Source organism: Mytilus californianus, unplaced genomic scaffold (genome assembly GCF_021869535.1).
Source record: "Mytilus californianus isolate M0D057914Y unplaced genomic scaffold, xbMytCali1.0.p SCAF_4, whole genome shotgun sequence".
In the NCBI taxonomy this organism is placed as follows: domain Eukaryota; kingdom Metazoa; phylum Mollusca; class Bivalvia; order Mytilida; family Mytilidae; genus Mytilus; species Mytilus californianus.
Genome location: NW_026262690.1, coordinates 30,456,784 through 30,482,665, shown reverse-complemented (window position 1 = coordinate 30,482,665; position 25,882 = coordinate 30,456,784). Strand labels below are relative to the sequence as shown.

Genomic DNA, 25,882 nt, shown 5'->3' with positions numbered 1-25,882 from the left:
ACACTAATAAAATGCTTCCCTGAGCACAGCCTAATACGACCACAGAGGTCGAACCCTGAACAGTTGGGGCAAATTTGGACACAATATTCAAGCTTGATACTGTCTGAATTTGGATTGTGATCAAATTTTTGACATAATATAGGTTTCTGACACAAAATAAATGTGGTCAAAGATCTTACAAATCTATTGCGCAATACTGTGCAATTGAAGATTTCTTCTTGAACCTTTTCAAAAATTCGAAATTTGAAAAATTTTGAAAAAAAAATATGAATCCTTTAAAAAAATTGTTAAACAAAAAATCCCCCCCCCCCCCCCCAACTTATTGAAACCCCCCTTGGAGCAATAACCCCAAAACTCAATCCCAGCCTTTCCTTTGTAGTATGGAATCTTGTAGTATAATTTCAGAGAGATCCATACACTTAAACACAAGTTATTGTCTCGAAACTAGAAAAATGCTTCTTTTTGGCCCTTTTTTGGCCCCTAATACCTACATATTTGGGACAATTAACCCCAAACTCAATCCCAGCCTTCCCTTTGTTATATGGAACCTTGTAGTACAATGTCTGAGAGATCCATACACTTACACACAATTTATTGTCCGGAAACTAGAAAAATACTTCTTTTTGGCCCTTAATTCCTAAACTGTTTGCCCCATAACCCTTAAAATAAATTCTAAAAAAATTTCATAGAGATCCATTCACTTAAACTAAAGTTATTGACCGGAAACAAATGTTTCTTCGGACAACGACGCAGATGACGACAACATCATACCATTATACGATACCAAAAAATTTTTTGCGGTCGTATAAAAACGAAAGCAAAATCAATTTCTTTGAAACAAAACCAGGAGTGAACACAGGTGCTCTAGGAGGGTTCACTAGAGGCCATTGTCAGGTGCTCTGGGAGGGTTCACTAGTGGCCATTGTCAGGTGCTCTGGGAGGGTTCACTAGTGGCCATTGTCAGGTGCTCTGGGAGTGTTCACTATTTGTCATTGTCAGGTGCTCTTGGAGGGTTCACTAGTGACCATTGTCAGGTGCTCTGGGAGGGTTTACTAGTGGCCATTGTCAGGTGTTCTGGGAGGGTTCACTAGTGGCCATTGTCAGGTGCTCAAGGCAAGTACAAATTTAACGATAGGTTGCATTTGTTGATGTCACAATCGAGAATAAAAAGAGGAAGGGATTGTATCTGACAAGAGCAGCATATCTTTGATCATCTGTGACACAGATAAACAAAGTAATGCATTTCAAAGTACTTTAAGGTGACAAGTCTTCCCGTCTTATTTAATATTCTAAAGTCTCAATATGATAAATACTTTTATGATATAGTGTTGAATAATCAACCAAAGGAGTAGATTCTATAGGGCCCCAATATCATGATAACACAAACTTTTATATGTTTGGGGCCAAACTTACTCCTTTATAGACATTCCTATGTTAATAATAACAACATGTAACTAAATTTTAAACCTTTTTTATTAAAATCTGATGAAAATGGAAATGACTTATATGAACTAAAATAAATCTGATATTATGAAAACATAAATGTCCTCCTGCTACATTCTATGGTTGTCCTTCAAACCATTTAGCCATTCAAAGTTTCCTATTAAAACATATCAAGTCTACATTCTTGCACTTGTTAATAGAATCTGTTTTACACATCATTCTGTCCACCGATGAACACACTGTTGATTCGTACACACATAATATAACCTCATTCCTTCCTGTAACACAAATTAATACTTCTTCTTTAATTATAATCAACATGACAAAACAAAACATTAACAAAAACTCTAATTAAGGAAATGACATGTTTTGGCAGCTATCATTTAGAATAGAAAGTGTCTTCTAAACATTACAACTGTATTTGATGATTTTTCGTAAAGAAACATAACTCTAAAATCTGCCAGTTATAATTCTTTAAAATTTCCAGTAGCAGTTTCAGTGCATATATTGGTGAATAAGGCATATTACCAACCATTAACAAACATTCGTCTCTAGTATCAGTTACCAAATGATAAATGGTGATCATCTGAGTATCTACTGATTATAACATTTATAATCTATTATTCTGTTTTAATTTCTAACCTTAATTTTGTTATGAACATTTAAGACATATATTTCTATTCATTCCATGTGTACTGCATCATTTTTCATAACAATTAAAAACTTTTTATTGTTGACTATTTTCTAGAAGTTATATCATCTATATATTAACATTGTATATATAAGAGTTCCATGCTCTTGGCTTCATCCATGTTCAAACCATTTCAACTTCTTTACAGAAAAGTTAATTGCTTCTTTACAGATACATCAGTTGGTGGTCTGTTATAAGGCAAAATTCCTTTTGACCCTATCCGAATTGCCAAACTTTTTCTTAGTAGCAGTAAAACTACCAAACTATCTTCCTATGAACTAACCTACCTAACTTATTTGCAAATGTATGGTAAAACTGAATTATATGAAAACCATTGATGTTAATTTCATGATTGTTCTTTTTAACCTTTTCATGCTCAATTTTGTAACAAGATTTATGTTCAAAAGATAAGCCATATAAATTGTAAGGAACACTATAAAGTTTGTCAGACAGTTAATTAATTCAATGAATACACATTATTCTACATAAAGAAATTTACCTCTGCCTTATTACTGTGGGACTGGAAAAATACAGATTCTTTGTGTTGACATTTAGGACATGGATGGTCCTCTGTTCTAGGAAGTGTGGGATCTGCTATCACATCACCAATAATTTGTGTCAACTCACTGTAGAGAAAGTAAATATTGATACAAACAATAGTTTCTGGTATTTTGATTAGAATTTCTTTTCTTTCAATCATTTGATCTTTGCTATCATTTCAAAAGCATTTTTTAACATGTGGAACCAATATACTGTGGATTCATTTATTTTTGTGGGTACCTTTTTTTTGTGGGTTGAGGAAAACTTGCATTTTCGCTAATATCTGATTTCATGGTTTGCCAAGTTTTGTAAGCATACCTGTAGAAAATATGTATGTCATTGAACATTTAAAATTTGTTTTTCTGCTTTCCTCACGAAAATTGGTATCCAACAAATAATAATGAATCCACAGTATTTGGTTTCTTTTTCCCTTTAAAAAATATAAATAATAATGTAGAATTTCTTAAATTTTCTTCCCTTTAGGTTAGCAAAACCTTCGTTATTCAATTTCTTGATTGAACAGAAAATTGTCTTTCTCATTTGAAAAAAAAAAACAACAACAAAAAACCCAAGCACACAGAAATTGTTATTATAATAAAATGTTACAACCATACTGGTTTTGTGGTCAACTGCTTTCCCTTGTTTTGCTTGTTCCCTATTAAATTGGTCTAATATTTTTTAAAATAGCAGTATTTCAAAATGTATGTTTTTATCATAAGTGCAGAGCTCTTACTAACCTGACATTAGTTCTACTGTTTTTTTAAGGTCATAAATGCTATGAAAAGTCACAAATATGATTTTAAACCATGCAATATATCGAAATACTTTGCAAAATAACAATACTTGATTTTTTGTATTTTAAGAAGGTTCTCAATGTATTAACTTCCTGTTTATTGTTTTTTACTCCACTTCATGTGTAATCTTGTTGACATATAAACAGGGATTATCTTTACTTACTCCACTTCATGTGTAATCTTGTTGACATATAAACATGGATTATCTTTACTTACTCCACTTCATGTGTAATTTTGTTGACATAAATACATGGATTGTCTGCTACCTGTTGGTAATCACAATTTCTACACTGAAAGAAAAAATCTGCCAGTTAAAATTGTTCTGAGAGGGTGGACAGGGGGGTACCCATCTCCCACCTCCCGCCCCCCTTCCTCCACCTCCCCCCACCTCCCTCAAAAACTGTCCACCCCCTCAGTTCTGTTATAAATTTTCAACTGCCTTTTTTCTCATCAAGCTATTTTATTAAATTTATTTACCATTAATAATTAAATCTTAACTTTACAGTGAAGTAAGAAAATAGGACATGATAAATTGTGGTATAAGTTTTTTCCACCATCATATATGTTTCTGCATAACACTGTTGTCAGATGATACAACATATCAAATGGCTTAACTTTCATAAAACCAACCAAAATCTTAATTACAGTATGATGGATTGCAAATGTGTAGATCAAAATCACTTGTTAAGCTGATATCTGCCATCTAGATGACTGAAAACCAGAATCAAAAAGTAAATAAAACATTAACAGCTGTGCCCTGTTGCCATTTTTCATGAAACACATTCAAAGGAAGATAACTCCAGCCAAAAAAAAAACTTAAAAATGAAAGGTAGTTGGTTACCTTTATTGGTTGAGATGGAAATGAAAAATTGCATTTAGTAAGAAATGTTTGGGTTATTTTATAGCAAGTGGAGGTTGAATTTAAATAATAAAAATACAATAACTAAACAAATGAATATATTCAACAACCTTAAAAATTTAAAACTTCTATCAATTTTTGCATTGTGTTACAAACTTTACTTATTGTATGATTGTGTGAAATTCAATCTCCTTTTTGTACAATAAAATTTTGAGACTCAAAAATCAACAATTTAGACACTACCCTAGTAATCAAATTTTAAAGTAAGCTGTCTTACATCAATCTTAACAGTGCATTAAAATTTCATACAAATTAGTCTAAGTATAATCTGATTTTTGTGCAATGGGTATAGATTAACAGACAGCAGTCTAGCTTAATACCTCTCTTCATTGTAAGTCTAAAAAAAAAAAATGTGGATAGTGTCCACATGTGGACAAGATGATGCCCTCGCTTGCATATCATATAGTTATAAAGGGACATAACTGAAGAACGGTAAAAGTGACGCTACCCAAATTTGAACTTGTTCTGAGTTTTGTGGTAATAAGCATTGTGTGTAAGTCTCATAACATTTAGTTGAGGCTAACTTTAGTAAGAACAGAAACTAAAAATTCAGCAATTTTTCTATTTGTAAACACTCTAGAACGGTTGTGTACAAGTTTTATAACATTTGGTTGAGGCAAACTAAAAAATTCAGCAATTTTTATGTTTATAAAGGCACATAACTCTAGAATGGTAAAAGTGTCGCCACCAAATTTCGTACTTAATCTGTATTATGTAGTAATAAGCATTGTGTATAAGTTTCATAACATTTGTTGAGGCAAACTAAAGTTAAAGAACGGAAACTAAAAATTTTGCAATTTTTCCATTTATAAAGGGCATAACTCTAGAACAGTTAAAGTGACCCCACCAAAATTCAAACTTGATCTGTGTTTTGTGGTAATATGCATTGTGTATAAGTTTCATAACATTTGGTTGAGGCAAACTCAAGTTAAAGAACGGAAATTAAAAATTTTGCAATTTTTCCATTTATAAAGGGCATAACTCTAGAACGGTTAAAGTGACGCCACCAAAATTCAAACTTGATCTGTGTTTTGTGGTAATAAGCACTGTGTATAAGTTTCATAACATTTAGTTGAGGCGAATTTAAGTTAGAGAACGGAAACTAAAAATTTTGCAATTTTTCCATTTATAAAGGGGCATTACTCTAGAACGGTAAAAGTGACACCACTAAAATTCAAACTTCATCTGTGTTTTTTGGTAATAAGCATTGTGTATAAGTTTCATAACATTTAGTTGAGGCGAATTTAAGTTAGAGAACGGAAACTAAAAATTTTGCAATTTTTCCATTTATAAAGGGCATAACTCTAGAACGGTTAAAGTGACCCCACCAAATTTCGTACTTAATCTGTATTATGTAGTAATAAGCATTGGGTATAAGTTTCATAACATTTGGATGAGGCAAACTCAAGTTAGAGAACGGAAACCAATTTTGGGACGTATGGACGGACGGACGTCCGTACAGACGGACAAGGGTAAAACCTAATGCATAAAAAACAATGAGGGAGTTAGTATAGTATGATACAAGTGCAATACTTCTTCTTCAAACGACTGCAATTTTTTTTTATAGTAAGTGTTAGCTATTCCAATCTTAATCCCTTCTACAAAAGATTTTTTCACTGGTTTTGAGGAATATCATAAAACAAACTTGAATGATTGTGTGTTTTGCTTTATAAAAACTCCCATCTTGAAGATGTCAAAGGATTTCCTCCACATTTTCCTCTGTCAGATTCCATGTAGACCTTATTTTTCATAACTTTCTGAGCTGTTTGTGACCATGAGAGAAAAAACTAACCGCTTTATACATGTAGTGTATAACTTTTTTTTTATTTTTCATGAAATTGGTGCTTTTTCCCTGGGTTTCTCTTGATGACAGTTCTCATTAGGTCACAATATATATCACTTATGGTTTTGGGTTAAATAGGAACAAAGGTGCTGAAAAATGGTCATGATAGTACTGCTACATTTTACTGTGACACGTACACGTATAACTGTATCAAGGATAAGCCTGTACTCAACTGTGCATTTAAAAATACATTTGTCTTTGTTGACACTTCTATGCCTGTAAAGCATTCTGTTCTAGTGGTATTACATTTGTCTTTGTTGACACTGATATGCCTGTAAAGCCTTCTGTTCTAGTGGTATTACATTTGTCTTTGTTGACACTTCTATGCCTGTAAAGCCTTCTGTTCTAGTGGTATTACATTTGTCTTTGTTGACACTTTTATGCCTGTAAAGCCTTCTGTTCTAGTGGTATTACATTTGTCTTTGTTGCCACTTCTATGCCTGTAAAGCCTTGTGTTCTAGTGGTATTACATTTGTCTTTGTTGACACTGATATGCCTGTAAAGCCTTCTGTTCTAGTGGTATTACATTTGTCTTTGTTGACACTTTTATGTCTGTAAAGCCTTGTCTTCTAGTGGTATTACATTTGTCTTTGTTGACACTGATATGCCTGTAAAGCCTTCTGTTCTAGTGGTATTACATTTGTCTTTGTTGACACTTTTATGCCTGTAAAGCCTTCTGTTCTAGTGGTATTACATTTGTCTTTGTTGCCACTTCTATGCCTGTAAAGCCTTGTGTTCTAGTGGTATTACATTTGTCTTTGTTGACACTGATATGCCTGTAAAGCCTTCTGTTCTAGTGGTATTACATTTGTCTTTGTTGACACTTCTATGCCTGTAAAGCCTTCTGTTCTAGTGGTATTACATTTGTCTTTGTTGACACTTTTATGTCTGTAAAGCCTTGTGTTCTAGTGGTATTACATTTGTCTTTGTTGACACTGATATGCCTGTAAAGCCTTCTGTTCTAGTGGTATTACATTTGTCTTTGTTGACAATGCTATGCCTGTAAAGCCTTCTGTTCTAGTGGTATTACATTTGTCTTTGTTTACAGTCACTGCTATGCCAGTAAAGCCTTCTGTTCTAGTGGTATTACATTTTTATTGCCCCACTTCATCTTGAGTGTTTGGACATCAATAACAAATCCTCTAACATTGACTACATGTATACAATGATGAGATTTTCATCAGGTACACTTTTCATGCTTTTACAGAAATAACAGTAATCCTATATACCAGGGTTCAGTTTACTTATATTTTACTGCAATGTCTAGGCATTTATTTAAGTTTTCTGCACTTCTCATTCAGAAGGGCTTCAACCTTTCCATTAAAAAGTCTTCTAATACCTAACTGTAACCTATGTGATTAAAATATATTTACATTTTTGTACATAATGAAGCATTCATATTGTTACTAAAATATTTTAGTTATCTCAGATTTTGAATCTATCAATGACATATTTACTTACAGCATACAAAAGTATTTTGTTCTCTTTGTCTTCTTTAGGATACAACATGTTGTTGCTGGAAAAAGAAAAGAAATAATAAAAGACACAGGTTCAAAATTTCCTTACTCACTGACCCTAGAACTGACTGCTTTTTTTACAACCTTGAATTCTTCTTTTATTCTGTACTCCTTAATAAATAAATTACTTTGCAGTAATTAATAAATTAAGGATGTTGTTGTCTTTAATGTTGTTTTATTCTGTAATGTGTAAGTCATTTCAGCCAATGTTGTTTTCTTTAGGTTGACAGAAATTTTATTGTTTATATTCACATTTGTTTAAATACATCAGAGACATGTTTACACATACATATGTCTCTGAATACATGTATCTTATCTTACTTAATAAATTTTCAAAACATTCATTTTATTGTAATGTAATAAAAATGTACAAATCTAAATAGTAATAGTCTGTACATCTTTCTAAAAGAGTTCATGTGATAAATATTAAGGAAAATTTAATAAGGAGTTGATTGCAAGTAAAACATATATTTAAACAGCTGTGATAATTACTACAATTGTGTATCAGAGGGTATTAGAATCAGCTAAGAAGGTAGGAGATGAGTGACATAAAGTAAATTATAATTTTAAAATACAAACTGTATATGGTTGCATTCTAACATGTCTAACAGTTTGTAAATATTTCATATTTTTACAATACATAATGTTTATTTTATTTCTTTATCAATACTGTATAAATTTTATTTTCTAGTAAGGCTGATATTTAAATTACTAATACTGTGCAAAATAATTTAACGTATAAGCATAACTTTCAGTTGAAATAATATTTTATATTTTCATGATCATCTTATTTGGAGAATCTGGTATCAATGGTGTTTCTGCTTAATTTATTCACAAGTTTTTAAAAGACTCAGGAATATTTAGAGCTTGACATATTGTACAGACATATTTCTTTTGGTCATTGTTGTGGTAAGGTTGCAGTATCATTGATGTAAACCTTACATCTCCTTTCATAATAAAATATAAAATACATTCATTTTCTGAAAATATTTATTAAATATAAGGTTACCATGTTTGGGGTGTATGTCATAAATTTCAATAATATTGCAACCAGACAGCACAAATATCCAAAACGCATTTTGAGGTCAACAAAGGGACTTGATCGGTTGACAATGGTCAACAGGTGTCTCAGTGTCTAATTTTCAAAATACCTAAATTACTAGGAGTCTAAAAAATTGTGCTCAATTCAAAAGAGACAATCATGCCATCAATTACAAACTCTGAAGTAACTTTATAATAAAATATAGAAAACAAAAACTTTACAACAAACTAAACAATAGCAGTCTTCCTGAAAAACTTTTTGACTTGTGAGCCTGAAATCAATTGTCATAACATTGCTTCAAGTTTAATTCATATGGCTTGTGAGGGCTCTGTTCAGAAAAATTTAGTGGCTGGACTTAATTTTTACTGGACTGGGTCATAGGGCTTGTGGTAACCAGGTTACTATACTCAATGGTACATGTATATTAGACACAGGACTCACACAACTTCATGATCATAGGGAGAAGTGAGTTCTCTTTTTGAGACAGATAGGGAGAAATTGTTATTAATAGTTGCACAATTATATGTTTTTTACTTGTCAGAAACTGCCAACTAAATATCTAGAATGTCATGACAATTTAACGTTTCATTTTTTTATTAAAAGAGAAAAGAAACTATCTTTTATCAACTTAAAAGTTCAATGAGGAAAACTATTCTGTTGATGAAATTTATTGCTTCTCATCATGCTCATTAAAAGATGCGTAAATTTAAAAAGTTTAGGAAACTTAAATCAATAAATTGAAACAATACATTTACATGGTAATATATATATATTTTAACTAAGGGGATTTAACCAAATGTCTGTTAATGCCTGTACAATGATATTTTTTGCTTTGTGATCATTATTCTTCTGTCAGCTGAGCTATTTGTGCATCTGTAGTTATTATTGTGTTAAAACGGATTTCGGTCATAGTTGGTTCACGTCGGAGCCATGGTGTCTGTCCAATCCATGGAGCGTGTCAGATCCATGGTGCATGTCCAACCAGTGGTTCGTACAAATATTTCATTGGCAGAATAAACAATGTTTGACAAGCGATTTGGAAATGAATATAATGTTTTTCATGCAATAGATGAATGAAACATAAACTACAGGCAATTTTCATCACGTTCTAATGAAGTAACAAATTTATTTTGCTGAAAATCTGAATTTTTTTATGTACGCTCTTGAGTATCAAGAAGTGAAAGAAAATACTTATTAAAAAGTTGGTTCTTTTGAAATGACATACGCCCGATCTGTAAAGTCAATACTTTGACAAAGTTTCTAAAGAAAAATATTGTTTCTTGTCTTTGAATTTAATTGCTTATACATGTAAATGAAAAATTGATGTTTCATCAACTTGGTAAAAATGGAAAATTGCCAATGATGGAAGCGAATGAAAGCCACTGCTGTGAATATCCAGGCGACTAGATGTTGCCTTTGACGGTCGGGAAAAATGAAGTAACGGACAACAAAGCAACTTCTTTGTCCCCATTCACCTGGTAGAGTGAGCCCTAGACACAAGTAGTAACCTGGAATTTCATTATTCATAAATTAAAATACAAACGGAATTAACCAATATATGACATTGGGAAAAAAAAAACAATCATAGCTTAATCCGACCAAGGACAAGGCCCCCAAATCTTTATTTTTCTTTCTTTTAATAAGAGTATAAAAAAAAAAAATTATACTATTTCAACAATTTCGGGTGGATCTCCTGTAGTTGGTGATCGCAATGCTGGTATACTAGTTTTGTGCACAATACTGGTATAAAAAGTTTGTACCAGTATTGTATTCCAGTATTGTACCAGTATTGTGTTTTTTTAAAATAAACAATACAAATAGGTAATTAATCTTTTATTAAAGGTGTCACATATATATGCATTATGATATTAACATATGACATGACAATTTTATATGGAATGATTGTATATTTAACTGATGATGCCATTGATGGTACACTGTGATTGTAATCAAAGAAAGTTTTAAATCTTCTGATGTTTTTTTCTTAAGGGAACCGTACTGTCTCAGCATTTTAACAAACTCTTTACTTTCTTCTGTGTTTTCTTCCAGCTCTCTCTTTCCAAGTCTCAATAGTATATTTTAGTGAATTTTATATTGACATTAATGCTGTTATAGCTTCTGTATCATCAGCATTGGTATTGTTTATTTCTTCTTCAGATGGCATTTCTGCAACCCCCACTTCCTATATTGATATTTATGTGTTCAGTCTGTGGACTTTCTCTTACACTTACTAGATTACAAGCTTGTTTAGATAGCACCTGTACGGCTCTCTTACGGTAGGAGTGCTTGTCTAGTATTGGTATTTGAGTATTTGTAATTAGCAATTAAATAATTAACAATTGTTTGAATAAGATGAGTTAATTACAATAATCTTTTGTTTATTTGTACAAGTATAGTAATTATTTTTAACTGGTTGTTAATTGATTTCACAATTATCCTCTATAATCTTTTTGAGTTCATTTAATCTCCCTTTGAACTTCAATATCTAATTTTGCTTAAAATTTTTCATTATACACCTTAAAGTATAGTGAACAAAACAACTACAATACTGGTATATCAGTAATGTACCAGTATTGTTGGGTTTTTTTTTAAAAGTTACAATACTGGTACAAAATTTGTATACCAGTATTGTGGACAATACTACATGTAGTATACCAGTATTGCGATCACCAACTACAGGAGATCCTTTCGGGTTTAGGATTTTTTTCTTAACTAAATTATCTTATTATGAAAGTAATCTTTCTAAAGTAATTTAATATATAAACACAAGAAGTACTAGTCCAAATAATTATGAAGTCTTGAAAGGCTATTTTATTTTTTTATTTTTTTCTGTGACGCCTTCCTTCGATTAATATTTTGCCAATTAAACAAATATCTGTAAATATTTTGAGCTAGATTTGAAAATTAAATATACCATTCTTTGCAAAATTTAATGCCTACAAATCCAGGACCATCATCGTGTTGTTCGTAGATGTCCATTTCTGTTTTGACTGCAAAAATCGACGTAAAACAGCAGGTTAGATGCCGCTTACGTTCATGAAATGTTTTAAAAGGATACTAAAATAAAGTATCGGGTCCGTTCGCTCCCAATACACGTTCGCCCCTTGGGTCCGTTCACATCCTATTTTTATTGAAAGACCGGTTGAATTATAAGATGTTTTTTATGTATAAATATCGAAATATTTATATTTCTATGAATATAAATTCGGGAATTTTTAAATATCTTTTTTTTTCTTTTTGAGATTTGATGATTAATTATTAAATGTTAATTATGTATTACTGTTAACTGGTATTTACAAATCTAAATTTATTATCATTGTTCTATGTTTTGAAAATCATAATGAATAACATATAGAAATACATGTTCTATATCGTAACTGATAGCTGTAATACAACACCAATTAAGCATATATATATATAACATCCGTTGTTCGACCTGCTAGTCAAATGCGTTTTGTTAGAATATACCTTTTCACTTTTTAGGTCTTTTGGAAAATGTTGTTTAATTGTGTTGTATTTTGACCCCTCTACCAAGGAATCTGTTTTGCATGCACACGTATAAAAATTGCGGTTTTTATCCAACGCAATCATAGGTTTGAACGTTGTTTTCAATTTAGACTTGTATATATATACTAGAACACACCCGCGGCATCGCGTGTCCGTGACAGTATTACAGTACCTATTCGCCTTATTTTTAGCCTGGATTTTTAGTATCCGTATTGTCTTTTGATAAAGTCATGCTGATTATAAGGTGCACAGTTTTCTCTGATTTAAAAAAAAATCTTTGTTTGAACCCGTCGATATATTATATTAGTTATATATAAAGTTGAATTCGTCGTTTTTACGTCATGTCGGATAACAAATTGGACCTCGTTATTTTAGTAGTATTGATGTTACAGGCATTTTCTAAATTTAGGCATTTTGTGAAATGACTGAATTTTTAGGCAATTTATAAAATGCATATGCCTAACCTTGACAGGCATTATATAAAATGACTAAAAAAACCTAGTCATTTTACAAAATGACTGAAATTTTGAAGCAAATTCAACAAATTGCCTGTTCCGAGTTTCAGGTAATTTGTTAAAAAAAGGATATTTATCATTCAGATGCAAATGACAAAAACACAAAGAAAATAACTAATGGTTCGGTAATATTGAGATTATTCTTCAAAACCAGATAAGAAAGTTTATATACTTTTTAGAGAAACTACGTTAAGTATGTACTAACTCTGTATACCAGATAGTAATTTGATGATCTTCTTGTCATGCTAGCAGGAGGACTAACTGTTCTTACCATAGAAAAAAGTTTACAAACACATTTTTAGAAAACCTAGATTCAAAACAGAAGTATGGAATATAAACCAGAGAAAAGGAAGCGTGTTTATATTGACTGTTTTTTTTTTTCGATTTTGCATACAGTAGCGAATATTTTATTCATGTTTAAGACGAGAACAAATTGATAACAAATCAAAGAGGTAAGTTCTGCAATGGATAAAGGACAGGAATTTTGACTGCCTTTTGATTAAATATATGTTGTATAGGGACAAAAAAGTTTCATCAAATTTATATATCCTGCACAGGCAAAAGAATTCCCCCTCTATATATATATCATGGGTTTCGCAATACATTGCCATGTTTAATTGTGATACAAAGATATGAGTATCTTCAGCTTCACTACCTAAAGTGAATTCTTGGGTCTTTACAATCTGATGAATTAATGCGACAATAGTAAACCATTGTTCAAATCTGGAAAATCGACCAAGAACAAAAAAATAAAGGTGCATCTACAGGGTAAGTGTCGCCTGCTTATGGATGCATCATCCGACTGCGTCAGCCTGTTAGATGCTCTGATAATAGATAGATGTCAGTCAACATAATCATGATAATGTGACTGAATCTGTTGGAAACTCATGCAAATGAAGGTATTCATGTATATGCATTTTGCGAAACCCAATGTTGGTCGAACGTAAAAGTGTGTTATCCTAAAACATATTGACAAAGCTAAATCGTGTGATGGTCCGGGTTTCACCTACTGTGGTTGTAGCGCTTAGACCAGATTTTACGCCAAACAATGTATTTGCAAAATAATCAAGACAAATGTGTAACAGATCATGTCATTCAAACAGTTGTTGTTGTCTCTTTGACACATTCCCCATTTCCATTCTCAATTTTAGTATATAAAATAAAAAATAAGTGTCAAGTTCGGTGCTTGTGGGAATTTCGAATAATTCAGTAGAACTTTTTTTTATTCATTAAAACTCTTAAAATGCAAGGTTTAAAATTTGAAGTAATGATCATAGATAAAACTGCTCTGTTGTTCGATACTTTCAATTGCCCAGTTTTTGTGAATATTTCATACTATAAAATAATTTCAGGCATTTTATAAAATGCCTTTTAATTTTTCCAGGCATTTTGTAAAATGCCTGAAAAAATTAGTCGATATATAAAATGCCTGAATCTTACAGATATTTTAGAAAATGCCTAAAGTTTTCAGGCATTTTACAAGATGCCTAAATTTAGAAAATGCCTGTAACATATATAAGTACATATATATGTTGGAACCAAATTCAATCTTCTTTACACGTGGAAATAAATGCTCTGTAGGTACTTATAGCTGACATGCAACACCGTGAACACCTAAAAAACATGTGCTTTGTCTGTCCCCCGGTTTTTGTCTTGGCAATGTCATTGTGACGAGTTTGATAGCCGCTTGGTATCTTCCTGTTTTCTTTTACAAGTCTAAGGGACTTATCATTTTTTAACTGGGAAGGGGGCGGGGGCTGGTAGAAATGTAGGGGGGTCAAGTTTTTTTTTCTGTAAGTGGAAAAGGAGGGTTCACTTTTTTTTTATAAATTCAAAGTGGGGGATAAATTTTGTCTCTAATGAAACATTTGTGAACTTTTGAATCTTCAAGTATATCCTACATATCATGTGTGTCAAAGGTAAGTGTTTTGCATGTTAAAATTTTGGCATGTTTAATAGAGGGGGATCACATTTTTTTTAAAATGTTTTTAAGGGGGGAATAAAATAAAAATAGTGAAATATTATGTGGGATCAAGAAAATTTTATATGTTTGATTTCAAAATGACCAGGTAAAAAATGATAATTCCCTTAGATAAATGATCTTTGCCTTGATCATCATGACAATATTTATTCATCATTCACTTCGTCAAAATAATTAATAGAATACTAAAGGAAACCTGTTTACCAGGGTAAGTTAACAGCATACTACTCATTCATTCTTTCGAATTTTAACTATTGTCCAGTAATTTGGCACTACTGTAGCGAAAAAAATTCTTTTAAAATGGAAAAAATTCAAGAAAGAGCTCTAAGATTCATTTATGAAGATTATGATAGTCCATACGAAAAACTGCTAGAAAAATATAAATTACCATCTTTAAAAATAAGAAGAATAAAAACAATTGCAATAGAAACATTTAAAATAATTCACAAAAAAAGTCCGAGCTACCTTCATGATTTGATTGATATAAAAATTAACAAGTATGATGTAAGATCACAGGAAACAGCAGTACCCCCAAGGGTCCGAACTACTAAGTATGGCTTAAAATCGTTTCGCTATAATGCTGCACAAATCTGGAATGAGCTGCCGAACCATTGTCGAATGGAAACATCTTTTGACCAATTCAAAAAATTGGTACAAACATGGGATCCAAGTAACAGCTCATGCCAGTGCAGTGCATGCATCATATATAGTGTTATACCTGTGTTTATTTTATTTTGACTATTTGATTTGTGCAATCTTATTATTAACTTGTGCTATGTTTTAAGTGTACTATACTTTTAACTTATATATGTCATTTATGGTATCTTACTATGCATTATATGTTTAAAATTGTCATATTGTTTTCATGACTTTTGTATGTGTGTATTGTATTTTGTTATTAAGTCGATTTGAAAAGCTCACTAGAGCTTGTGTTTATGTAGTTTATGGAATATCGACTCTAAATAAAACTTTGAATCTTGAATCTTGAATCAATAAAAAGGGTGCGAACGTGTAACTAGGGTGCGAACGGACCCAGGGGGCGAACGGACCCATGGGGCGAACGTTAATGGGAGCGAACGGATCCGGATTCATAAAATAATTATTTATAAGATCATTTTTTAAATAAACAATTTAGCCTTTCAATACATTCACTTAAAAAATACTAGACTTATTATTTTTTCAAGTGTTTTATCGCTTTTAAATTAAAAACAAAAAAAACAAAAAAAAAACAACAAATTTAAAATAATTTACAGATTGTAAAGGTCGGATGATAAGTAATGATTTTAGTTACATTTTTTTTGTCAGGACTTCAGCGACAGATACATTCGCCGACAGGCTGGCAAATTGTCTGCATTCTTTTGTTGTGTATCATTCCTTCAGTTGCAAGCGTGAAAAATAAGAATGTCTGAACAAAAGTATGATTTTGTGGTTTTTGGTGCCAGTGGTTTTACAGGACAGTTTGTAGTGGAAGAGATTGCTCGAATTGCTGACGAGGAAGCTGGTTTGACATGGGCGGTTGCTGGGCGATCTATGGAAAGATTACAGAAAATTTTGGAAAAAGCATCAAAAGCTACAGGTACTATTAACAAGATTTTCCTATAGGAGATTTTTGAAGGGAGCTCCATGACGCCCTGACTCTTTATTTTAGTGCCCTATTCTAATCTGTTTGTTTCATGTCAGCTGAAATTTATAATCTAGTCACTTCAGCACCTGCCCTGGTCAAATCGGCACCAGGAATGGTCAATTTGGCACCTATTCAATTCGGGACCTTGTTAATTCAGCACCAAAGGTAGTTATTTCAGCATCTATGGTAGTCCAAATAATTAAGATGTCTTGTAAGGCTATTTTATTTTTTTGCTTTGACGCCTTAACATGACACTGAACTCATTTTTTCAGTTGGACTTTGAGAGAGAGTTTACTGCTTTATTAAAACGTTTAGCTGATTTCTACTCAAGACGCTTCACTTTAGGAGTATCAAATAAATTTTTGCACCAAACTTGGTAACATTTGATGGACCTGAATATCTGGATACTATAAAACTAATGATCCGGAAATTTGGGTCAGTCCCTCCTATTTTACCGAGTTTGGTGCAAAAATTTATTTTATACAATATACTCTCCTAAAGTGAAATCAGCTAAATATCTAGCCATCAATGAAAATTTTATGACTAAATGGGGTCTCAAAGTTGAGAGCAAAATTCCCTCTCAAAATCCAACCAAAAAAGATGGCTTCAGCATCAAAGCAAAAGAATAAAATAGCCTTACAAGACGTCATAATTATTTGGACTACACCTATGGTAATTATTGATTTGCAAGTAAAATACTTTTTCTTTTATATTTATTTTATATTTTCACTCGATAATTGTGACAGTAAGTCAGTTTGGCCTTTTATCATGATTATTCAGGGCTCACTCTACATGCTCTAGCAGGTGACTGGGGCGAAAAAGTCACTTTCAGGTCCGTCACTTTGCTTTGCCCTGACCGTCAAAAGCGATATCTAGTCGCCCTGGTATTCTAAATAGTCATTTGCAGTTGCTTTCGTCATCAGCAATTTTCCATTTGTACCAAGTCAATAAAACAGCAATTTTTCATTTATAAGTAAAGAAATTCAACATGTTCAGATGTTCAAAGACGGAAACAATTTGTTTCGTTAGAAAAGCTTTGAAAGTATTGACTTTACAGATTGGTCGTATGTTATTTCAAAGAAAATGATGGAGTATTTCTTCATTGAAATATTTGTACTAACCATGGATTGGAGGCGGGATTCATTGGAAGCGGATCAGCTATGACCGAAATCCGTATTCTTACAATAATACCTACATTGTACAGACGCACCAATGCAATGGAACAGCTGACAGAAGAATAATGATCCCAAACGTGAAAATTTGCATTCCATGCACATAAAAAACCTTTGTTTAGATCTTCTTGCTAAATGTTTATATTTCTATGTGAATGCATTGTTTCAATTTATTGATTAAAATTGCTTAACTTTGCTAAATTTATATATCTTTTTAATGATAAACAAAAGAATTTCATAAACATGATAAACAGAGTAGTTTTTCGATTGAATTATAATTGATATATGATACTTTCTAATATTTTTTGTTATAAAAAAAGATCTTTTTAGTGCTAGATATATAGTTGGAAGTTTCTGACAAGAGGAAAAAAATATAATTGAGTAACAATAAATGACTATTTAAGACATAAACTGAAACAACTGTTACTTTAATTGCATTCTCAGGTAAGAATTGAACAATATAAAATACATTTAAATAAAATTATAGGATACATATGGCTCTTTATATTTTGGTAAAAACAAAACATTTGGCCGTGAGCAAACAAGCACTTCTCTTTTAAGTCTCACCACTTTTCCCTATCAGTTTCAAAAAGAGAAGCCACTTCTCCCTATGATTCTGAGCCCTGTTTATTCTAAATTTCACATGATAAAACCAACCACAGGGGATATACATTTATCTTACCTCCTATACATTTCTAGGAATATGATTGGTTGAAAGCAACCGCATGGAGGCTGTGTATATTCCATATTGGGTTAGTAGGCAGGGCTTAGTTCAATACACGGTTAGTTGTGGTGTTACATCCCTTTATAAAAAGAACACGGTGTTGAGGAAAACTCTTGAAGGTTTCAACAGTTGGAAGAAATTTATGATGAAAGATTGAAACAAATTCATTAAACACATTTAAAGCTAACAAATTGTTATTGTTGGCATTTGTTTTTGCATCTATAGACCAATGGAAGTAGGTTCTTAATACTAACAGTATTGAAGACTTGATCACTTTGATAGGCCACTTGTCTAAATACCAAATGTTAAGATAGTCGGTAAGATCAATTTCTTTACATAGTGTGCTAGTGACCTAATAAGATATATATGGCGTCATTAAATTCCATATGGGGATTCTAGCTTCGCTCTCGACCCATTTGGAATTTACTGACCCCATATATATTGTATTAGGTCACTAGCACACTATGTAAGGCCAGACTTAAAAATAAGTTGGTTTGCCCAAAAGCTACCCAAAGGTAGAGACATTGGGTAGGTAGGTAGGCATTTTCTTTTTTTTCGGCAAAGAGAAATTAAAGTGTCAGATGTTTTTTAGTCTTCATGCCTATCTGATTAAAAAAAAAAACTTTTTCACATCAGGACAATAAAAGATTTTGAGTAGGCAGATATTTTCTCGGTAGGTAGGGTTAGGGCAAACAAACATATTCTTTTTAATGGCCTAACTGATAATACACCCTTTAAGTCATGTAATTTAAATAGCTTTTTATACGACCGCAAAAATTTTTTTGTGGTCGTATATTGGTATGACGTTGGCGTCGTCGTTGTCGTCCGAAGACGCATTAGTTTTCGCACTCTAACTTTAGTTTAAGTGAATGGATCTCTATGAAATTTTACCATAAGGTTCAATACCACAAAAGGAAGGTGGGGATTGATTTTGGGGGTTATGGTACCAACAGTTAAGGAATTAGGGGCCAAAAAGGGGCCAAAAATAAGCATTTTCTAGATTCCAGACAATAACTGTGGAACGGTGTATGGATCTCTCTGAAATTATACTACAAGTTTCCATACCACAAAGGGATGGTTAGGATTTGCTTTGGGGGGTTATTGCTCAAACCGTTTAAGAATTAGGGGCAAAAAAGGGGGAAAAACAAGGTTGTCCTCATTAATGGACAAATACTTTAGTAAAAAACATAATTTAAAGCAGTGTAAGGGAGATAAATCAAATACATCATTGAAATTATCTCCCTTACACTGCTTTTAAATTATGTATAAAGTAATGGTTAATGAACAATTAAGATAATTTAAAACAGTGTAAGGGAGGTAATCCAAATACAACGTTTTGGTTACTTCCCTTACACTGCTTTTAAATTATGTTTAAAGAAATGCATATTTATAAAGGAAGACCAGTATGGCGCATTAGATTTGTAAAATCTTTGACCACATTTATTTATTTGTTTTCCCGAATCTAACCGTGTATTTAGATTTTTAATTTTGGGTCCAGTTTTCAAATTGGTCTACATTAAGGTCCAAAGGGTCCAGAATTAAACTTTGTTTGATTTTAACAAAAATTGAATATATGGGGTTCTTTGATATGCTGAATCTAAACATGTATTTAGATTTTTGATTTTTGGCCCAGTTTTCAAGTTGGTCCAAATTGGGGTCCAAAATAAAACTTTGTTTTATTTCAACAAAAATTGAATATATGGGGTTCTTTGGTATGCTGCATCTAACCATGTATTTAGATTTTTTATTTGTGGACCCCGCTATCAAATTGGTTCATATTGAGGTCAAAAGGGTCCAAAATTAAACTTTGTTTGATTTCATCAAAAATTGAATTATTGGGGTTCTTTGATATGCCAAATCTAACCGTGTGTTTAGATTTTTAATTTTGGGTCCCGTTTTTTAAATTGGTCTACATTAAGGTCCAAAGGGTCCAAAATTAAACTTAGTTTGATTTTAACAAAAATTGAATATATGGGGTTCTTTGATATGCTGAATCTTACCATGTATTTAGATTTTTTATTTGTGGGCCCGCTATCAAATTGGTTCATATTGAGGTAAAAAAGGTCCAAAATTAAACTTTGTTTGATTTCATCAAAAATTTAATAATTGGGGTTCTTTGATATGCCAAATCTAACCGTGTATTTAGATTTTCAATTTTGGGTCCCTTTTTATGAATTGGTCTACATTAAGGTCCAAAGGGTCCAAAATTAAACTTAGTTTGATTTTAACAAAAGTTGAATTTTTGGGGTTCTTTGATATGCTGAATCTAAACATGTGTTTAGATTTTTTATTATGGGACCAGTTTTCAAGTTGGTCCAAGTTGGGTCCAAAATTAAACTTTGTTTGATTTCAACAAAAATTGAATATATGGGGTTCTTTGATATGCTGAATCTAAACATGTATTTAGATTTTAGATTTTTGGCCCAGTTTTCAAGTTGGTTCAAATTGGGGTCTAAAATTAAACTTTGTTTGATTTCAACAAAAATTGAATATATGGGGTTCTTTGATATGCTGAATCTTACCATGTTTTTAGATTTTTTATTTGTGGGCCCGCTATCAGATTGGTTCATATTGAGGTCAAAAGGGTCCAAAATTAAACTTTGTTTGATTTCATCAAAAATTGAATTATTGGGGTTCTTTGATATGCCAAATCTAACCGTGTTTTTAGATTTTTAATTTTGGGTCCCGTTTTTTATACGACCGCAAAAATTAAAAATTTTTTGGTCGTATATTGGTATGACGTTGGCGTCGTCGTCGTCGTCGTCGTCCGGCGTCGTCCGAAGACACATTGGTTTTCGCACTCTAACTTTAGTTTAAGTGAATGGATCTCCATGAAATTTCACCATAAGGTTCAATACCACAAAAGGAAGGTTGGGATTGATTTTGGGGGTTATGGTACCAACAGTTAAGGAATTAGGGGCCAAAAAGGGGCCAAAAATAAGCATTTTTGTAACTTTCAGACAATAACTTGTGTGTAAGTGTATGGATCTCTCTGACATTGTACCACAAGGTTCCATATCACAAAGGGAAGGCTGTAATTGATTTTGGGGGTAATTGCCTCAAAATTTTAGGAATTAGGGGCCAAAAAAGGGGCAAAAAACAAGCATTTTTCTAGTTTCATGACAATAACTTGTGTGTAAGTGTTTGGATATTTCTGAAATTGTACTACAAGGTTCCATATCACAAAGGGAAAGCTGGAATTGAGTTTGGGGGTAATTGCCTCAAAATTTTAGGAATTGGGGGCCAAAAAGGGGCCAAAAATAAGCATTTTTCTAGTTTCAAGACAATAACTTGTGTTCAAGTGTATGGATCTCTCTGAAATTGTACTGCAAGGTACCATACCACAAAGGGAAGGCTGGGATTGAGTTTGGGGGTGATGAATCATAAGGGGGTTCAAATAATTGGGGGGGGGGATTTTTTTTTTTTTTTTTTTTCTTTTTTTCCTTTTTTTTTTCTTTTAAAATTTTCCATTTTAAGTTGGTTATTTCTGATTTATATTTAAAAGCAAATGATAATGATATGGTAGGAGATACACACCAAACAGGATGTGTAAATTATTATATAATAAGTATTGTGCAATAGCAAGAAATTTTCAATTGCACAGTATTGCACAATAGCAAGAAATCTTCAATTGCACAGTATTGCGCAATAGCAAGAAATCTTCAATTTAACAGTATTGCGCAATAGCAAGAAATATCCAATAGCACAATATTGCGCAATAGCAAGAAATTGTCAATTGTACAGTATTGCGCAATAGCAAGAAATATTCAATTGCACAGTATTGTGCAAAAGAAGATACTTCGTATAAATTGCTTATTTCTTGATCAATTTCAATGGGGTTTTATTCTTGAATTCTTGGGGTTCTTTAATATGCTGAATCTAACCGTGTATTAAGTTTTTGGATTTTGGGCCCCGTTTTTAAATTGGTCCACATTGAGGTCCAAAGGGTCCAAAATTAAACTTTGTTTGATTTCATCAAAAATTAAATTATTGGGGTTCTTTGTTTGATATGCCGAATCTAACCGTGTATTTAGATTTTTAATTTTGGGTCCCGTTTTTTAAATTTGTCTACATTAAGGTCCAAAGGGTCCAAAATTAAACTTAGTTTGATTTTAACAAAAATTGAATTCTTAGGGTTCTTTGATATGCTGAATCTAAACATGTGTTTAGATTTTTGATTATGGGCCCAGTTTTCAAGTTGGTCCAAGTTGGGGTCCAAAATTAAACTTTGTTTGATTTCAACAAAAATTGAATATATGGGGTTCTTTGATATGCTGAATCTAAACATGTATTTAGATTTTAGATTTTTGGCCCAGTTTTCAAGTTGGTCCAAATTGGGGTCCAAAATTAAACTTTGTTTGATTTCAACAAAAATTGAATATATGGGGTTCTTTGATATGCTGAATCTTACCATGTATTTAGATTTTTTATTTGTGGGCCCGCTATCAAATTGGTTCATATTGAGGTCAAAAGGGTCCAAAATTAAACTTTGTTTGATTTCATCAAAAATTGAATTATTGGGGTTCTTTGATATGCCAAATCTAACTGTGTTTTTAGATTTTTAATTTAGGTACCCGTTTTTTAAATTTGTCTACATTAAGGTCCAAAGGGTCCAAAATTAAACTTAGTTTGATTTTAACAAAAATTGAATTCTTCGGGTACTTTGATATGCTGAATCTAAACATGTGTTTAGATTTTTGATTATGGGACCAGTTTTCAAGTTTGTCCAAGTTGGGGTCCAAAATTAAACTTTGTTTGATTTCAACAAAAATTGAATATATGGGGTTCTTTGATATGCTGAATCTAACCAAATATTTTGATTTTGGACATTGGACCATAATAGGTAAATTAAAAAAATTGAAGTTCTTAGACCACATTCTTTCTGTGTCAGAAACCTATGCTGTGTCAAATATTTAATCACAATCCAAATTCAGAGCTGTATCAAGCTTGAATGTTGTGTCCATACTTGCCCCAACTGTTCAGGGTTCGACCTCTGCGGTCGTATCAAGCTGCGCCCAGCGAAGCATTTTATTTTAATTGGACTACATTAAGGTCCAAAGGGTCCAAAATTAAACTTAGTTTGATTTTAACAAAAATTGAATTCTTGGGGTACTTTGATATGCTGAATCTAAACATGTGTTTAGATTTTTGATTATGGGACCAGTTTTCAAGTTTGTCCAAGTTGGGGTCCAAAATTAAACTTTGTTTGATTTCAACAAAAATTGAATATATGGGGTTCTTTGATATACTGAATCTAACCATGTATTTTGATTTTGGACATTGGACCATAATAGGTAAATTAAAAAAATTGAAGTTCTTAGACCACATTCTTTCTGTGTCAGAAACCTATGCTGTGTCAAATATTTAATCACAATCCAAATTCAGAGCTGTATCAAGCTTGAATGTTGTGTCCATACTTGCCCCAACTGTTCAGGGTTCGACCTCTGCGGTCGTATCAAGCTGCGCCCAGCGAAGCATTTTATTGTATTTCCTATCTGTATTTGTATTAAATAATTTAGGTTGGCACCAAGATTTGTATGTTTACTAGCGTTAAATGTGCAGTATACTATCCATTTCGGTATATATATATATATACTGTATAGAATTGTTTGATGTACGGACCTGGATAGTATACTGGACATTGCTTGTAAACATACAAAAGTTGGTACCAATATTTTAAAATGAATTTGATTTAAGAAATAAGTTACATATGCCACTGAATAGCCAAATTAATAACAGCCCTTATGTTGGGGATGTGTCTGGATGGAAGTACACAAATCCTAACAATTACACAATGTAAATGTGTATATATATACAATGTACACAGTACAGCATGACAGGTAAAATCATATTTCTATGAATGTTAAGCTGCAAGATGTCAGACTTGTCCGCCAGTTGACAAAGTTTAATTAACACCTGCTCTGATATAACCTGTGTAATTCCTGCTGCAGTGTTCCAGCTAGGTCTTTTTCACAGGGCGGTCTGCCCGCCCTTTCCCGAGTGCCGCCCTGTGCCCTTTTTACAGTTTGCAGGGCGCCCTGCCTATTTTGAAGATCGATTGGTATATTATTTTGTTCGTATTGATATGATCAGCCAATTACGAAAATTTACCTGGCGACAAGTATATGACTTTGTTTACGACCCCAAGCTAATCAACGGTTACAACAGGTGTCATAATCTGTTGTTATAGGTAATCCGTTTATCGGATGGGTCATTTAATGATCATCAACATTAATTCATTCAAATAGAATCGGTCAGTTGGCATTTGTCTTTGAACTTGAAGAAATGTTGCTTGACAAGTTTTCAGCCTAAAAATTAGAAAGATTGTTTTTCTCTGGGCTTATGATGTTGTTCTTGTATATATAAAACCAGTGATTCAATGAATAAAAAATGTTTGATTATAATCTTTATTAAAACATGCCCTTTTCATATTATCATATCACGCGTTAAATGCCCTTTTTATACGACCGCAAAAATTAAAAATTTTTTGGTCGTATATTGGTATGACGTAGTCGTCGTCGTCCGGCGTCGTCCGAAGACACATTGGTTTTCGCACTCTAACTTTAGTTTAAGTGAATGGATCTCCATGAAATTTTACCATAAGGTTCAATACCACGAAAGGAAGGTTGGGATTGATTTTGGGGGTTATGGTACCAACAGTTAAGGAATTAGGGGCCAAAAAGGGGCCAAAAATAAGCATTTTTGTAGCTTTCAGACAATAACTTGTGTGTAAGTGTATGGATCTCTCTGACATTGTACCACAAGGTTCCATATCACAAAGGGAAGGCTGTAATTGATTTTGGGGGTAATTGCCTCAAAATTTTAGGAATTAGGGGCCAAAAAAGGGGCAAAAAACAAGCATTTTTCTAGTTTCATGACAATAACTTGTGTGTAAGTGTTTGGATATTTCTGAAATTGTACTACAAGGTTTTATATCACAAAGGGAAAGCTGATATTGAGTTCGGGGGTAATTGCCTGAAACGTTTAGGAATTGGGGGCCAAAAAGGGGCCAAAAATAAGCATTTTTCTAGTTTCAAGACAATAACTTGTGTTCAAGTGTATGGATCTCTCTGAAATTGTACTGCAAGGTACCATACCACAAAGGGAAGGCTGGGATTGAGTTTGGGGGTGATGAATCATAAGGGGGTTCAAAAAATTTGGGGGGGGGATTTTTTTTTTTTTCTTTTTTTCCTTTTTTTTTTCTTTTAAAATTTTCCATTTTAAGTTGGTTATTTCTGATTTATATTTAAAAGCAAATAATAATGATATTGTAGGAGATACACACCAAACAGGATGTGTAAATTTTTATATAATAAGTATTGTGCAATAGCAAGAAATTTTCAATTGCACAGTATTGCACAATAGCAAGAAATCTTCAATTGCACAGTATTGCGCAATAGCAAGAAATCTTCAATTGCACAGTATTGCGCAATAGCAAGAAATATCCAATAGCACAATATTGCGCAATAGCAAGAAATTGTCAATTGTACAGTATTGCGCAATAGCAAGAAATATTCAATTGCACAGTATTGTGCAAAAGAAGATACTTCTTATAAATTGCTTATTTCTT

General features: G+C 32.4%; 2 protein-coding genes across 3 annotated transcripts in view; one reads left to right on the top strand and one right to left on the bottom strand.

Annotated features, from left to right (window-relative positions):
- Positions 1-1,455: 1,455 nt before the first annotated feature.
- Positions 1,456-11,839, bottom strand: LOC127698203 (DNA-directed RNA polymerase II subunit RPB9-like). The gene is made up of 5 exons (XM_052201559.1): positions 11,704-11,839; positions 7,692-7,746; positions 3,685-3,758; positions 2,634-2,760; positions 1,456-1,721 (listed from the first exon to the last, which is right to left on the bottom strand). Exons 1-5 carry the CDS (start codon positions 11,766-11,768, stop codon positions 1,659-1,661), a joined length of 384 nt encoding a protein of 127 aa, XP_052057519.1. The 5' UTR covers positions 11,769-11,839; the 3' UTR covers positions 1,456-1,658.
- A 4,255-nt stretch (positions 11,840-16,094) lies between these two features.
- The window catches only part of LOC127739462 (saccharopine dehydrogenase-like oxidoreductase), a 46,682-nt gene continuing 36,894 nt past the window's right edge, over positions 16,095-25,882 (top strand). For both annotated transcript variants that reach the window (XM_052201520.1, XM_052251257.1), the window contains exon 1: positions 16,095-16,368. In XM_052201520.1, coding sequence (XP_052057480.1) covers positions 16,194-16,368 — 175 coding nt within the window. In that variant the 5' untranslated portion in view covers positions 16,095-16,193. The remainder of the gene's footprint in view (positions 16,369-25,882) is intronic.

Excerpts from the sequence above, each read along its gene's own strand:
- LOC127698203 (XM_052201559.1), bottom strand. The coding sequence starts at position 11,768 with ATGGACATCTACGAACAACACGATGATGGTCCTGGATTTGTAGGCATT. Across the intron at positions 3,759-7,691 it reads ACAAAATACTTTTGTATGCT|TGTAGAAATTGTGATTACCA; the intron begins GTAAGTAAATAT and ends TTTTTCTTTCAG. Across the intron at positions 2,761-3,684 it reads AAAATTACACATGAAGTGGA|TGAGTTGACACAAATTATTG; the intron begins GTAAGTAAAGAT and ends CTTTCTCTACAG.